The sequence below is a fragment of the Leptonychotes weddellii genome, chromosome 8 (genome assembly GCF_054177405.1).
Source record: "Leptonychotes weddellii isolate Sample4059 chromosome 8, ASM5417740v2, whole genome shotgun sequence".
Taxonomy (NCBI): domain Eukaryota; kingdom Metazoa; phylum Chordata; class Mammalia; order Carnivora; family Phocidae; genus Leptonychotes; species Leptonychotes weddellii.
In genome coordinates, this window is record NC_138376.1 from 5,319,593 (window position 1) to 5,336,959 (window position 17,367).

The 17,367-nt window shown below is 42.4% G+C and overlaps 1 protein-coding gene across 4 annotated transcripts in view; it reads right to left on the bottom strand.

Moving 5' to 3' along the window:
- The window catches only part of CDKAL1 (CDKAL1 threonylcarbamoyladenosine tRNA methylthiotransferase), a 629,466-nt gene that overhangs the window by 28,126 nt on the left and 583,973 nt on the right, over positions 1-17,367 (bottom strand). For all 4 annotated transcript variants that reach the window (XM_081827610.1, XM_081827609.1, XM_081827611.1 and 1 more), the window contains 2 exons: positions 5,988-6,071; positions 2,687-2,851 (listed from right to left, as the gene is read on the bottom strand). In XM_081827610.1, the coding sequence (XP_081683736.1) occupies positions 2,687-2,851; positions 5,988-6,071 (249 nt within the window). The remainder of the gene's footprint in view (positions 1-2,686; positions 2,852-5,987; positions 6,072-17,367) is intronic.

Below are 17,367 nucleotides of genomic sequence, written 5' to 3' on the forward strand. Positions count from 1 at the left end.
AGATGCAAATAGGACTTAAAGTGAGACAAAATAACTCTAAAGTAGCATGGGGCTCAATACCTAGAGAAGAATCATAAAATTCTCAATGAGGGTAAATGCATTTACTATGGACAATAATTTTGTAAGACAATATTTTGCTTTAGATGCTCTGACCTTTTCAGATTTCTTTACAAAGTGTACAGGATAGATTTTCCTCACCATTCTAGAAAAACTAAGGAAAAGCCTATAAAATGCGGAAGCACATTCCTATGGGATGGGTCCTCTGGCCCTGAACAGATTATCGTAACACAGAAATCCACCCCCCTTGCTTACCCCCCTACAGCATGTACTGCATGGTGAGGGCTAAAACAACGAACACAACAATTATTAGTACCAGGTCCTCTTCAGAGTTTGCTCTTTCTAGAGACAACTAGATTTAAGGGAAAGGGGAAACAACTCCTTGGTGGCTGTTCACTATGTTCTAGGAATAGTACTGGGTGGCTTACATACACTACCAAACGGACTCCTTTCAATGACCCTATGAGCTAGACATTAGTATTCCCATCATAATTAAGGCCAAATTAAGCTTGGCAGTTGCATGACCAGGGTAGACCGGCAAGTCCAGATGCAAACTCAGGTCTTTCGGACCCCAGGGCAATGCTTCATCCAGGGACGAGGTAAGCTGGTTTTTTCATTCAAGAGTTCCAGCACCTTCATCGGTGCTCAAAGAGCTCAAAGTGTCTGACATGATTCTAATCTCTACCATCCACTTCTCCGCTCTATAAAAATGGAAGAAGCTATTCTCTTCCTGCTTAATTTATTTTGGTTTATATTATCAGCAAAAACATTTCTAACATCAGGGCAAATTCACTGAAGAAGGCTTTTTGACCCCAAGCTTGGCATATCTTTAAGAGCTGACAAGTAATGAAGTGTAAAGCTACACTTGTTAACGTACAGGAAGTCACAAATGGTGATGGAAGACTTGCCTGATTTTCCCTTGATGCAAATATCCAAATCAACAGTCCTAACCCTTTGGCCTCACGCGTGTGGCCTTGCCCCTTCCTAGAAACCGAGGAGGGCCAACACACAAGTGACCTTTTCCTCATCTCACCTAGGAACTGGGACAGCCCCGTGCGGAGAAGGGCCATTGGTAGAACAGATGACAACACGTCTTCTAGGCTGGAGGGACGGAGGAAGGGGGATGGGAAAAGGCTGCCCATCCCCCACGAATTTAAATGGCGTTGCCCTTGTAACAAGTAACAGAATAGTCAAGGAACTAACAAAAGGGTATTACTTTTCTTTGTTTAGGATAATGTTTCAAAATGTAATCCTTTTCAATAGACGTACATTGAAGGAAGTAAATCTATGAAACAATCATTTGCCCACTGCTGCCATTTGCTGCGAAATCCTTTCCATGGTGGTAATTTAAAGTCAACCTTGTAATACATACTCTGTAGAAAAACAAACAATAACAACAACAACAAAAAGCCAACTTCCTTTAAAAATCTCTCAAGTATTCACTAACACATCAGAAGCCAAATTTCTAAGCAAGAGAATTTAAATTTTGGATTCTACTGTTCCTTCTTGGTCATCCATCCCAAACCCCAAGGATTTTGTTTGTTTGTTAAACAACAGCCACCATTAATGGCTATGCTTATCAAGTACAGGGTTCAGTTCTGGTTGAGCGGGATGACACACAGTTGGCAGGGCCCTGACAAAGGCGAGCCTGCGTCACTCCATCATCAGTCAGATGGCCCTGCGTGCTGATTCTTCACATGCACCTGTCAGGCTCCCGAGAGGCGTCACTCATGTTTGGACACCAGAGTCCATCACCACAGTGAGTGAGAATATAGATAACAGGACCCTCTTTGTCACTACGCTTGACGCTTAATTAACATGCCCTGGCAATTTATTTTGAGGGGAAAGATAATACATATATTCAAACAATCGTGGAACTCGATGGCCAGATAAATATTGCTTCTCATTTTTCCATATGTGAAGTCACTGCTGCATGCTTTTTTTGGAGTGCTGAACAATTGTGTTGGAGAAAGGACATCAAATGATGCTTAGAAATGTGATACACATTTTCATTTCACACCCCATCAGCTTTTACAACTGTAGCTCAATGAAATGTAAGAGAGAGAGATTGGCAAACAGCCAGATGTACACCAAGGTATAAAAGAGGGGTCAGGTTACTTTTTTATAGAAAGGAAAAAAAATTGTTTAATTTTCACTCCACATGACCAAAGCAGATACTCAACGAACACCCTCGAGAAAAGCACCCTCACCACACACACGGCCACACTTTAGCGCCTGTTTAAGGGCAGGCTTTCACTGTATTACCAACAGCTCTGTAAGGGGAGAAAACCTTCCTCTCTTCACTCCCTTCTCCTTGGGATCCGCTGCCACAGACACACACTGGATCAGAGGATCTTCAGCGCTCCACCTTCCACCCGAACATGCCCTCTGCCCTCCGCGTCTAGCCTAGAAGCGGGAACATTCCCTCTACAGCAGGAGAAGCAAAGCTAAAGGCCTCGGCGAAAACGCATCTTTCTAACTCAGATTTCAGTCTGTCAGGAAGGATGAAAGCCTCATGCATACATAAAAAGGGAACCATAAATGATAACAGAAACACGGTCTGGAATCGCTATGCTTCCACAGCTGCTGTCTTACCAGCAAGGTAGAGAGAAAAGCGTCTTTTACTCACCTCTGTTAAACCTGAGACTTCTCCCTTTGCTAATGGTTTGCTGATGGATGGCGTGTATACTTTGGCATCTGACACCGGCTGCCCTTTCATAAAATGTTTGCCTGAGTCATAAATGTCCACTTCGATCATTTTCCCCATGAATGTGGGGTTCTTTGGCACTAAAACCTTTAAAGAAAATTTCAGAAGGCTTAATTTTGTTTAAAAAAAAAACTTTCAATTTTCGAACACAGTTTTAGATTTACAGAATGACTACAAAGAAAGCAGAGGATTCCTGGATACTCATCCCCCGTTTTCCTATTACGAATATCCTACCACAAGTACGACACATTTGTCACAGTGAATGAACCAATACTGATGTATTACTATTCACCGAAGTCCATCCTTTATTCAGGTTTCCCCAGCTGCCCCCTAGTATCTTTTCTTCTGCCCCGAGATGTTATCCCGAGTGGGCTCCATCTTCTAGCTGCTCAAGGATCTGGAGGTCTTGTTGGCAAGGAAGGCACATGTGGGAGGAGCTTCCGGGCTGGAGACAATGCCCCTTCGCTGCGGGACACCTGCTGTCCTAAGGCATGTGGCAGGCAGACCCGGGAGAGCCCCCAGCAACCAGCCAGTCACTTCTGGACAGGTCTTTGATATTCTGCTCTTCTTGGCTGTCCCATGCAATGGAGAAAACTGAGACAACACTGATGAAAGCTTTATACTTTTAATACCTGCCAAGTCAGCCGTCAGAATCATGGTTTGAGTAGACACTTCAAATAAAGGCCTGCATGTTTGTGTGTATATGAGCGTGTGTGTGTGTGTGTGTGTGAGCACAGGCGTGTGATTTGGGGGGTGAAGAGGAAGAACATTTAAAAGCGACCTTTTTAATGGCCCAGATATTGGTGTTTGGAGCTAAATGACTCCTTTAACTAATGGCTCCTGTTCACTTCTTTTGCTCTGTTATGAAATGCATACGTTTGTTACATCTACCTCCACGTAGGATCGGCGGCTCTGAAGGCTACTTTGGCTAGTTCACAGGAAACTGTCGGACGGTCTCTCTCCACTCGAGATTTCTGATAAAAGCACTTGTTTACCTCGAGCAAATGTTCCCCTCCTTGGGGACCCAGAGGAGGTTTGCATGCTGTGTGTCTCCCTCACGTTTCTATTTCAGTGCCTCAGCCGCTCGCCAGTCTCTTTCAAGTTAGGATCCAAAACAAATAGACTAATTCCAATCCAGTAAAACTTTGATATCTAGATACAATCTTCACTTCTGGAACTCACCTTATTTTAGAAAAATCATTCCTCTGAAATCTTTGATATGTTTCGTTGTAGAGACAAACAAGTCGGATGCGAGCCAGAGTGCCACGGCCGATTTCTCTGGGAGGCGAAGCTGGATCTTGGTCTTTCTGGGTTTGATTTTTTTTTTTTATGACCACTGAGTCCACGGCCTCATCAAAGTATAGGAAAAAGGTCACCTGGGTGGTGAATTACTCACAGCAAGCACATGAACTAAAAGAGCTTTAGTATCAGAATATGAAAGCCCTTTTAAATCGGTTTTTATAAAACAAGAAAATCTCTAGAGTAAACTGTCCCTGGGAGATGTGGTACTATTCTGGGGAAAAATAACTCTCCTTGATCTGCTGCCTTGATCTCAATGAAGGGCTCAGTGTTATTTTTCCCCCTCCAGTTTTAATAATTGGAAAAAGCCCGACTGCTTTAAATTGGAAGAAACAGCTAATGAGGCATGCCATTGCCTTTAAAATGAAGGGGAAACAAGTTCCCCGCTGAGGCAGAAACCCAGATGGCAGAGAAAAGAGAGGGAAGAGGTGACCAAAATACAATCGAGTTCTTCCCCAGGGCTGAGCAGGTTGGCCTGAATAGGAAAATGGCTCTCTGGAGCCAACTAATGAGATGGAAAATGCAGAAGAAACTCAGCTCCAGCGTGGAGCTTTGGGAACCCTTCCTCAGCTGTCGTTTCTGCTGGGTATGGAATAGGGCATGTGTAGTCTGGGCCTTGAGAAGTCCCTCTCACGTTTCCTGAGGACCCAGAGCCCATTTTGGGGTTATTCCCTGGGGAGCACCAGTGCGGGAGGTCTCTCCAGCTACGGCTTCCCTTGCCCTCCCCTGCCCTGACTTGCCCACCCTGCCCTGAAGACGCTTCCCAAGCTCTAATTTCACCCACAGGAGGAAAAAAACAAATTCACTTCTCATTTGAAGAGAAAGGAACAAAAAAGTAGGAAAACACATTTGGTATTAAGAAAAGTTAATAGAGGGGCGCCTGGGTGGCTCAGTCGGTTAAGCGTCTGCCTTCGGCTCGGGTCATGATCCCAGGGTCCTGGGATCGAGTCCCGCATCGGGCTCCCTGCTCAGCGGGGAGTCTGCTTCTCCCTCACCCTCTGCTGCTCCCCCTGCTTGTGCTCTCTCTCTCACTCTCTCTCTCATAATAAATAAAATCTAAAAAAGAAAAGTTAATAGAGTCCAGAGTGACCCACGAAATCCCTATGCCCATGGGAGAGCCTCCTATCCAGGAGGGGAGAGCCCATCTCCTCCTCAGCCTTTTCCAGGGCCATGGCCCCAGAAGGAGGCGCTCTGTTTTCTTCGGTCGCTTCTGAACTGCTCCCCATCTTGGGGAAGTGGAATCCCCAGTGTTGAAAGAGAAGCTGGGCTGGCCAGTGGTGTGGCAGCTGGTGAGTGGGGGGCCCTTTGCACCGGCTCGCTGGGCCTGTGAGGAAGACGCTCAGAGTGAAGGGGTTTTCATCCTCATGCTGGTCTCCACAGTTGGTCACATGATTTGAGTTGAATCCATGGAATCGACTCTCTTTTCCTTCGCCCCCAGCATTCTTATCAAGGTGGAAGTTAAAAAAAAAAAAAAAAAGCCTACAACTAAACAGAACTAAAAAAACAACCGGCCAACCGAGAGCCTGAGTGAGCGCCGGGACACGGAGAGGAAATGCCCGCCCTTGCACGTTGATGTCGCACACGTCCTTCCTGTTCCCGGGACAGGACTTTCCCCTCTCCTCTGCCGGGCTGTGGGAATCTGACAGCGCTAACGACCTGCTCAACACTCCCAAAGCTGAAGGCTGGTCCCGGCAAAGACTAAAGAGGACTAAAACGCACTTACTCCTTTGTATGGGATGGTCTGTAGCCTAGGCCACAAAGATAAGCCCCCTGCTCGTCTAGCTGGATCGATGCTATAAGACAGCCTTGCTGTGACAAGACTCTACACCCCTCCCCTCCTTTCGGTTCCTTTTGCTTGAAGTGATTCACTTCACAGCCCTTTCTCACTTTGGAGAAAGCGCAAGAACGCGCAAGTGCCTCTCACCTGCTCGTAGAATCGATTGTGGGCAACATAAAACTTGGAATCAAAAGATTCTTCTGTCACTAACACTTGTTGTCTTTCGCCAATCTGTGGAGAGAAGGGGAGAAAAAAGGAAAGGTAAGGGCAAACACCTGAGAACCCAAAACAAAAATGCCAGCCCAAAGAGTCTTGGATCAGTAAGCAGTGTCCTCTTGGATTTAAAGGAGACTCTCGATTGCCAGTTACTGAGCAGCTAATGTAAGAACCACTAATTCAAATTTCCTGAAAGACATTATTATCTATGCACTAATAGAAAATGAGCCTAGCATGAAATCTTATTTTCTTACATAACTATGAAACAAAACTTATCTTCCTCCTTCAACATAAGTAAGATAATTAAGGCTTCTAAGACATACAAAAATCTTCTAAGTATCACTTGGTTTCTTGAAGCAGTGTTGCGAAACAAGCCAGAACAGGCTGCTTCTAATCCAAATTCATGAAAATATTTTGGCAATAGGAAAGAGTAGTAATAAACATTAATTTGAGTTATGAGGGATGTAACACTAAAGAAAATGCCTCAAAAACTAGTCATTAAGTCCTTGCATCTAAACATTTCACACATTGCATATAACTCTGAAATTACGGATTAATTCCTACAGCTATTTACTTATTATATACATTTACTCTCTCATAAGCAACCGTCTCTTCTTTGTTGCAGACATGACCCCATGTTCATTTTTTTTTTTTTTTTAGGAAGAAAGACAGCAAAGATATGAGACTGTTAATTCTCTACAAGATTGATCTACATTATGGTCTAAGCGTACATCTTTAATAACCAAGAAGTTAAATCAACCAAAAACACTGGTTAAAGAAATGTGACTAGTCAGAAAAATTCTACCATTTCCAAGTTTCGTCCACTGTGAAATGCAACATTGAAAGTGCCAATTACTTCTTTTTAACAAGGTTGTCAAAATGTCTGGAGTAGCAACTAGCTGTACTGAATGATTGTGCCTAGAATTATTTTTGCCTTCGCTACTTGATAAATACAACTCTCTGTATTAAAGCACATTGACAAGAAGATTTCAAAAAAGCAGTCCCTATTCTCATATATAGGGACTTGTCACCATGTTCGGGCAGTTAGCGTTTACGAAATGTAAACACAGCTGCACTAAACAGACCACCTAACAAAAACAAAACACCAAACTCCCCTCTCCATCATATGATGTCAATACCTAAACACACCATAATTTACTATCTTTTTTTACTATCTTGTTCAAAATGTAGCCCCTTTAGCCAAAGGTCGTAAGGGCTCTACGAGGATGATACCTATCAAAGACTTCCTTCACTCCCTGAAAACTAATGAAAGTTCCTGCAACATTCATCCCTTTTAAAAATTGTTCCTGCAACATTCATCCCTTTTAAAAATCGAGTAGCAACCAAAGAATGTCTCCCCAACTTCTCCTTTGAACGGGAACGGCTCTGTTTATTTAAAAAGACTGATGAATATTGGTTTTTTATTCAAGTATATTCTTCTGGAGGAAAACTTAAAATGTTTGTACACATTACACAGTGTGAGTTGCTTGTAACTTAGGATAAGTATCTGTCGATGGTTCTTAAGGAAATCTGCAATTACACTTCATCTCACATTAAGTTTTCGGGAAACAAATCTAGCAACAATATGAGATTGTAGAGCCACTGAAGAGGTAGGCTGCTTCTTCCGTCTTGTTCGAACGGAAGTGGGCAGCTGCAGTCAGCACCGCTGGGCTGTCCTGGCTCGCCCGGAGTAACAGCCACAGAGTTCGAGGGCCTTGCTCCGGTTGCACGGCGGAGGGTGGGGCTTTTGATCAACCACCCCAGAACTATTTGTAGGGAGTATGTAACTATTATTTGCCACAGGGATGCAGGAAAATGGCTATGTGCAGTGATTTATGGAGACAAACATCTCTCCCATCACCTCTTCTGTCCCCTCGGCCACGCATTCTGTCTCACTGGTGAGGCTCTTAAAGTTCCTTCGAAAGACACGAAGCAAAAATGAGCAAAAGGAAGCTAGGACTTCGATCAAAAGCTGCCACAATCTGTTCCAATCCCCTTAAAAAACCAACAAAAACCAATAATAAATGCCCTTCTCAATATTTTTTTTTTAAAGAATAAAGTTGCAATGAAGTGACTATCAAATACAACCTTTAAGAGAATCGACTATTTCCAGTAACCTTAAAAATACCGATGACATTAAGGAAGGGGGGGTTCAGGTGGAACTCGGGGGGGGAGCAACTTTGCCTTGGTGACAGTAAGGGACCTCAGGGGCCAAGGGTTTGTGTATAAGCCTCACATCTTTTTCTAAATGAGCCACCTCGCCCCTATACTTTCCAACTGTTTTCTCCCGGACCTCACAGGATAACCCAGCATGGTTAACGACCCACATATAACGAACAAAATTTAGGGTAATCACCCTGGTTTGCCTAAGAATGCCTCTGCTAACCAGCAAGGATGTCCTGGTCTGAAAGGAAAAAGCAGGGCATCTGGAGAAAAAAGGCAAACCTCCAGGGGACAGAATGTTGTCCTACGAGGAGAGGACAACCACCGCCCAGCCATCTATTGTACTAAAGGCAGAGAGAATCCACTAGTTGGGGTCAGTTTGTCTTACTGACGGAGAATGCTGGAGAGCGTGCTATGTCCCATCTGACGTTCTGATACTCTTCTCTGACCGGAGCACAAGGTGACCTCATTGGCTTTGGACAAGCCTTCTGCAGAAGAAGTCAACAGAGATGGCTTGTGTAATTTAAGAAACAGACAAACTGCTAAGAATACATAAGAGGTTGACAATGAAGTGTTTCATAAAGATTGTGACTAGTAGCACTTGTGACAAATTAGGATGCTAGTGGAATCGCGAACCCAAAGAATGGTCTAGAGGCGGCTTCAAGAGAGCTGGAACATTCCAGGACAGGAGGGAAGGGGTTGCTTGGACGGGGGCAGGATGGTCAGAAGAAGGGGTGAGGAGTTCCCGCCGAACCTGGGAGAGAGGAGACTCAAGGAGGGTTATTTAAAAACACTAGCCGCCACATGTTTGAAGGAGGTGGGAGGACACAGGGTCTGAGTAGATTATTTTTAAGATAAAAGAGATGTGAGTACTTTTTGGGCCTTCACATTCCTCATCACAAAAAGAAGAGGTCAGTGGACGCAGCAGGACATGGGAGAGTCGGCCTGAAGAGGAAGTGGGTTATGATATTTTAAGGACCTCTCAGTTTCAAAGTTCTAGGTCATCCTTCATGGGAGATCGGTAGGCTCGGGACTGATATGCCCACAAGCTTCCCGATGAAGGAAATATGTACTCTAAATCCAGGCTCACTTTCCTTAAAGCCAATATATGCTTCGAGCCCTCTGCAAATTACGGCTACTTTCTTGCTGCACTTAAAAGTAATGTGATCTCTAATACCCACCAAGGAAATGTTTAAAAAGTCTCTCAAAAAGCTGTCGAGCTGAACCTAAAGATGCCGGTCAAAATCTTCCCCACAAAGCCCTTGTTTTATAATCCTAAGAAAGATAACCCTTTTCTTTCTGATTTGTTTTACAGGTATATAATTTATAGGTGCTTAACTACAATGCTCATTTAGTTTCTTCAACATTTTTGGGTTTAGGAACTTGGGATGGGAAGTAAGAATTTCTGGGGGAAACTCAGTTTCCTTTTACGAAGTCTGACCTTTTGGACATTGGTCAGGACTTCTGCAGTCTTGCTCTCACAAGGTAGGCCTACTTCATCATTTATTCATCAAACGTCCATGGAGAAAGCTGTTTTTCCTAGGCAAGCAGAACTTCAGTTATTCCATTTTAACCTAGCTTTAAAAAGATGTTTTATGAAGGGCACCTGGCTGGCTCAGTTGGAAGAGCATGCAACTCTTGATCTCGGGGTCGTGTGTTGGAGCCCCACGCTGGGTGTAGTAAAGTTCGCTTAAATAAATGAAACTTTAAAAAAAGGATGTTTTATGAAAAATGAATTATAAAAAGTCTTGTAAAACCATCCTTCTTCCATTTCACACACCGCATCACCAAAGTGAGGCAAAGTGTAGGAAAAAAGGACTCACGGGATCCTGCATTACTGGTGACCTCACGGAGCTGGATACAAAAGAACGCACCTGGTACAATTTTCCAGGCCTTGTTGGAAAGATAGGAGAAAGTGTCTCATGGTTAGCTATCTATTCATTTATCCGTAAAGGCTGGAAATAAAGGCAGGAGTCCCATAAACCGACGAGGAAGTGAGCAGCTGAAGGGGGTTTGGCAATCTCAGGTTTCACAGAGAGGAAACTGAGGCCCAGGAAGACGTGGTGATTTGCTCAGGGGCATGGGCAGAAGGACGAGGAGGAAGTGTTGGAACCATTCCCACTCCCTGGTGCCTCCTATCTGAGTGCTAGCTGGAGAACATACAACATCACAGATCGGATTCTGCCGCGCATGACTTTTCCTTGAGTAGAGAAACATCTGCGACAAACGAAAAGGAATGTTTTTAAATTCAAGTTTTGGGTAGAAATTTCAGTACATTACATAATCAGCTGGCTGTGTTGTGTCACATCCATGCTTAAAATTTCCCAAGTGCCCAAAGTTGTGAGAAACATCAGTTCTAACCATATGGCCAGATAACACACATCAGACACTCCTGCATTAGCAAAGCAGTGGTTTCCAGCAGAATTTGGTTGCTGCATGAATGCTCAATTCGAGTGTACTCTCTTTCTCCATTTGTCCTCAGAAAGTTCCTAGCTGGCTGTGTAAGGACTGGAAGAGAGACGCTGAACAGACCTGCTTTAAGGCAGGCACACAACACAACGTTAACCAAAGACCTCAGAGTGTGTATGTGGCCTTTACCTTTATCTTGCGAAGAAATGTTACTTGCATAAGACTCCTCGCACTAGAAGAAGTAGGTTTCTTCTAAACTCCTATATATGACTTTAAATATAAACTTCTCATAGTTTTATTTTTTCTTTATTAGTCCACACCACCCCCCACCTTGCCACTTTTCACTTCTGTTTTCTTACACAGGGAGCCTGATTTAAGGCTTTGGAAAAAAAATTCCAATGCAATCTCTATTGGAGGGTTAGGTTAGAAAGATCTCGGTATCTCAGTATAATGGCTCAGTGTCCAAAAACATTCACAAAGGACAGATATATATTTGAGTACCGGTATAAGAGAAATATTTATTTCTTGCAACAGTTATAGGAAGGTGAAGAAATTATTTTGCTTCCCCTGAAGAGTTTCTAGAAATTAATTTTTCTGTCCAATTGCCTTAGGGAAAAAAAGGAGATTAAAACACATATATCAAAAGCTCTCATAATTATTTATATCACATTCCTAATAAACTTGAATATTATCTTGGTTTAGCCCACAAAATATTCTGACATGCAATTTCTGCAGCTAAGTTGTTGAGGGTATCTTTTTTTTTTTATTGTTTTTCTTTGTTTTCTTGGTTTTTGTAGATAATAAAATACAATTTTTCTACCTGACTGGTTTCTGAATGCATGACTCTGGGAAATGTCAAATGTCTTTCTTTAGCTCCAGTCAAATTAGTTTGTTTTTTGTTTTTTTTTTTCCCTAAGCTGGCTGGAACATGTTAAACACAAGTCTGTGACCTTAAACTCTGAAATAATATTTCTAGTGTCTGTGCAAAAGCCTGCCCTCACAAACACCTTTAGACTAATTACTGCAGTGTAATGTTGCTGGTGAACCACTGTAATTACACTTGGAGAAAAGTATGGTCTTGTTCTTTCCTAGCTAATGAAAATGATAACCTTTCCATTTGGATTCATCATTCACAACAGGCAGAGCATGCGATGCTGGGTCTCCAGGGTATACGGTAATTTTCCTGACTGTTTATGCACACTTCTGTTTTCTGCAGAAGCGGGAATGAAAGAACCAGGCATACTAATGCTAAAAACAGTCAACAGTAATAATAGCAATAACATTAAAATTTAATATCATCCTTACTCGACAATTCCATTCTGTAATGAAAGGGCCATGACACGGGAATTGTGTCAAAAATGATGATGGCACAGAAAACAAGTAATGAGACTCAAAGTCCATCGTATTCAAAATGCTTGCCGTCAGTTTGTTGGTCTACTTAAAGATTCTTGAGAGATGCTGGACGGTTTATTCTCAAAGGGGCTGATTCGTATCTGATTCTTAGACAATGACTGAAAATACATTTTATCAGACTTTTTAAAAGTAGTATCTTCTGGGTGAAAAAACAAATATTCTTTATTAACAGGAATAAATATATCCAAAAGGGAAAGAACGTTCCTTTGAGGTACAATATCCATACCTTGAAGTAGTTGACCTATGCCTATCTGTTAATTGCCGTGAGTGCCTTAGTGGTCCTATTATTCCTTCCTCACATTTCAGAAGAAACAAGAAGGAAACTGAAAAAAAAAAAAATTGGCTTTTTGCAAAAGCAGTGATACAATATACAAAGACCAGATGCAAGGTATCTCTGGAATCAAACCAGACTATGACATTTCTTCTAATAACAGCCCTGTGTCCTGTCTTCTTCAATCACTGGCTGGTTTTCTTCCAGTCATGTGCCCACTCCAGCAAGAGAAAAGAGAGTCTCTTCCCACTTAGAGGTAAAATCCTTATTCTTTTTTTTTTTTTTTAAAGATTTTATTTATTTATTGGAGAGAGAAAATGAGAAAGTGAGCGAGAGCATGAGAGGGGGGAGGGTCAGAGGGCAAAGCTGGCGGGGAGCCTGATGCGGGACTTGATCCTAGGACTCCAGGATCATGATCTGAGCCAAAGGCAGTCGCCTAACCAACTGAGCCACCCAGGCTCCCTAAAATCCCATTCTTAGTAACAGGGCTATTTTCATCTGCTGGTTGAGAGCCAAAAGTAATAGTACAGTAACTGTACTTTATTGATCTGGTTAAAATAATTCTCAACAGCAAACAGTTACATCACAAATGCTAACCTGATCCCTTTTCAGCATTAGAAATGTATATCTGGGTGCTTACTGAACTGCCAGTTCAAAAAACAGTCAAGTTTTAACCACCTGCCTGTACATTTTCAGTATTCTAGAACATTCTAAGGTGTTACCTACAATGCTTTTGTGGAATTTTTTTTTTTAACTGTGTTAAGAGCACAGAACATGAGATCTACTCTCTTAACAAACCAAAACGAATTGTCCTTTCTTATCATAGAACTGGCACGAAGTATGTTAGATCTATTTTTCCCACACCAGGTAAGCTTGACAATGCCCAGGCAGTGTAGGAAGGTGCTCAACATTTAAAACTATCTCAACTCCTAAAGCCAGATGTTGCCAAAAATAATGTATCCATGAGATCTTATTAATGGGATGACTAAAGGGGACCACTACAAGATACCTGTGTGGAACCCTTTTTTATTAAAAGTTTGATTCTAAGATTGAATGATAATCTCCACGCACTTCCACCTTTCCGATCTTTTCACATTGGTCTCTACCAATCATGACTTAGCACGTCTGGGCCACTCTTCTTTGATGGGCTTCTCTTAAAGGCACAGAGAGTGACCACACTTACAGCTCAGGATGGTTGAACAGATAACCTTCCTGGAAAATGTCTTTAGGATTTGTGTCTCACTGATGACACAGTATATCAGCTAGATTACAAAGAGAAAGAAAGAAAGAAGAAAGACCACTGGGTTTTAGAGATTTGGTGTTTATGTAATTCTACTAATGCGCAGTAATTACTTGCCAATCTCCCTCACATCTTTGCTCAAAAACCTCATTCCAAAAGTACCTTGTGAAGATTGCTGAGAGCCTAAACACTACCAAACACTTCATTAAAACAGTATAAACCTCAAAAGAATTCAAAGAAAGGTCCAGACATTTGGAGGAATAAAGGTATGGGTATGGTACACAGGACACCTTCCAATTTTCTCTGTGGTGAAAGAAGGCTTTTTTTCAAGTCCTAAATAAGAGGAAAGGATGGGTAAGTTCTAGTATACCCAGACTCTAGATGTGAATTCTTGGAATCACGAATCTCAGAGCTGGCATGGCCGGAAGAATTAACAGATCATTCAGTACAAATACATCATTTTACAGATGAGAAAACTACGGCTCGTTAGAGACTAACTGTCATGGCCAAAGTCATACAGCTCATAATATTTCCCCATAACATAAAAAATGGATTTCATCCTGACAATTGTTTTTAGGCAAGTGAATTACAGAATTACACTAAGCCTGCACCATCCAGTACAGTGGCTACTAGCCCAAGGCTGCTGAGCCCTTAAATGTGGCAAATCCCAAGTGAGAGGTGCTATAAGATACATAGCAGTACAACACAAGATCTCAAAAATTAACATGAATAAAAGAATGTAAACTATTTTCATGAATTTTATATTGATTATATGCTGAAATATTTTTGACATACTGAGTTAAAGATATTATTAAAATTAACTTCATGTTTTTTTTTTTCTTTTTTAGTGTTGCTACCAGAAAATTTAAAGTAGTATCTGTGGTTCACAGGACATTTTTCTTGGACAAGGCTGCTCTAGACCAGTATTACCTTGTGTGAAATCCTCTGTTTTACTATTTCAGAAAGGCCCATCCTGGTCATTTTTCAAAAAAAAAAAATTTTTTTTTAACTCACCACAAACACTCATAATTTCGGTAATCATATAAATGCAACAATTCAATGTTAGGAAAGAACGCACACATATCTATAAATTATAAAGGTGGGAGTTCTGAAGTGGTAAATTCCTCTTTTTGACCTTTGCATTATTTTTGCTTCCATTTTTTCTGGTTGATCACAGTCTCCCTAAAAGCTAAGGCATGATCAACTTGCTTGTTGTTGCTTTTAGGGAAATCCAGGCAACCAAGGGGAGGCCGTCTAAACTGTCCACTCTGTCCTTTCCCATTTTGTGTGGCTGCAAAAGCAGCCAAATCAAACACACACACAAACAATGGTGTTTGGACTAAAAAGGCAGAGATTGAGCTATTCTCAAATTCATTTGTAAAAAAGCCAAAAATGAATGTCCCACATACATAGCACCTTTGGTAAGAGACATCTTTTCCTTACCAACCCTGTTACCAAAGAACTCAGCATAGATGTGAGCAATAAATAACACATTCACTACACCCCACCATCTTTCAACCATTTGCCAGCCAGGACTGAGGCTGCGGCAAGCAGAAAGGATTAAGCAGAAATCAAAGACAGCCAAGCTCTAATGGTGTCTAATTAGCATAACAAAAGACGCTGCCACAATCTTTCAGCAGTGGGCAATACATCTCATTAAAGAAGACTGAATAACAATTCTTCTCTCCTGCCCCCCTCCCCCCCCTCTTCTTGGCTTAGCTCCGGGAGAGCTCAGCCCCAGCGCTTCTGCTTTATTGGCCAGGAATTCAGGCTGCAGGGGAAAGAGCCTACGTGTATTACTGTGCACCTGCATCTCAGTGATTTATTCCGATTTCCTCCCCTGCCATGAAAATGTAGCTTCTTCAAGCACATACAAGTCCTGCTATGCAGTTTATAGGTACATAATATTGAGGAATGGCAATGATAACCTAAAAAAAATGGATACTAGTTCCCCCTAAAATGTCTTTATTTAAAGAAAATTGATCTATTTGTTTCTCTTCACCTAGTCTGTTTTCCCCCTTTAATATTACCTCGCTGTCTCACAGTTAATGACGCTAAACTGAAATTCTACCCAATTTTATTGCAACCGGTAGTTAGCTGTGAGCATGCGCGTGCGCACACGCCTGCATGCACGCGTCGGGGAATTTAAATGGTTCAAAACTATTCCCTGCCCCTACTTCCTCTCGATGATAAAACAACTGAGAAAATATGTGTAAAACCCAACCTGAAAAAATTGAGGTTACAGATGAACATGGTAGCTTTTGTATAGCAGGTGGGTAGTGTTTATATAAAATTTAAACCGCAAATAAAAGAGTCTACGTAAACCAAGAACAAAAAAATATCCTTCCACCAAGAAAGATCAAAGCTTCAAGTAATCCTATGCACTCTTTCCCATCAAGCTACTGCGGGGGAAGGTCTGAGTGGGGAGGAGAGAGAAAAGGACACAGTTACTTAATCCAAACAATTTCCAATTCTGAGCTTTATTTTTTGATCAGGAACACCTTTCAAAGAGGAATCTAGTTCTGAGGGCTGCTTTGATTTCCTTTTTAATGGCCTCTCCTGCCAAACACAATATTAGAGTCTCCTGAAACCGGAGCATTGCCAGGTCTGTGCGAGGCTCTACAAAACGCTGTTTATCACATATGTAGACGACCGCTACCAAGACTACGCAGCAGAAACCAAGCCAACTCGACGAGTAGCTGAGAAAAGCCCACTGAACCTATTTGGTCTGTTCGGATCTTTCAAACTGATGCAGAGTTCCTGTGTTGCAGGAACTGAGAGACCTTGAATAGTCAAGCCGTTAACAGCAGTGCAGACTGCTGACCTGGGATAAGACATTTTAATGCTACACACATTCTGCACGTGGCAGCCTACAGTTAAAATAAACCTCGGGATACCACTTAAATCCTAAAAGGCCTTTCTCTGTGTGGCGAACTACTCAGCATTCACGAGCTGGTTTCCATCGTCTGTCCTACAGGTAGAGTGGATTTTTAAACATCCTCTCTCCCACTACATTTCTCGTTTCACAGATCACGTTGTATTTTATTTTCCACTTCTTGTCTATTTCCATCTTAAAGTGTTGCCGAAAAGGGCACGCAAATGTAATGCATTATTATGAATTCTATACTGCCTTATCTTTTAAAGCACAATCATTGTGTATTGTAATCCCCAGTGACCACATTTCTCCTTGCAACCATAGCCCCAGTCTAGGGCCATACATCTCACTAAAGGTTTCTGGGTACCTTGGTACAATCTTCTTCCCTTTTACAACAGACTCTAGCCAATAGGAAAAGAGCTTGAGGAGTACTAATCAGGGAGTCAGGATGCCTTGTGTTTTACCTCTGCCACTAACTACCTGTTTGAGCAAGTCATTTCCCTTGGGGGCCTCAGTTTCCCCATCTAAAAACAAAGCAGGGGGATTTGAAATCAGTGATCTGTACGGCCCTTTCTGGCTCACATATCCTGTGTTTCTAAATTAGGAGTTCCACGGAGAAGGCAGGACCCGAGGAGTCCTGGTGTGACGTGGAGCAATCCCTCCCCCGCCACGGCCATGGACAGAAGCAGCTTTTGGCAGGGGCGGTGGTGGTGGCCGAGGCAGCGGAGAGGGCAGGAGCACCCACGGCGGGGACCAGCGGCTGGCCCTAGCCTGAGAGCACAGACTGTTTCAGCACCCCTGCTCCTTCCTTTCTCTTCCAGAGCTGATACACAGTCTGGGCTTCATATTTGCCAAAGCGCAAGGGTGAATGAAGAATGAATAGGAGTTAACAATTTGGGGATTCGGATCACCTACGTGAAAGAAATAATTAAGACTATTA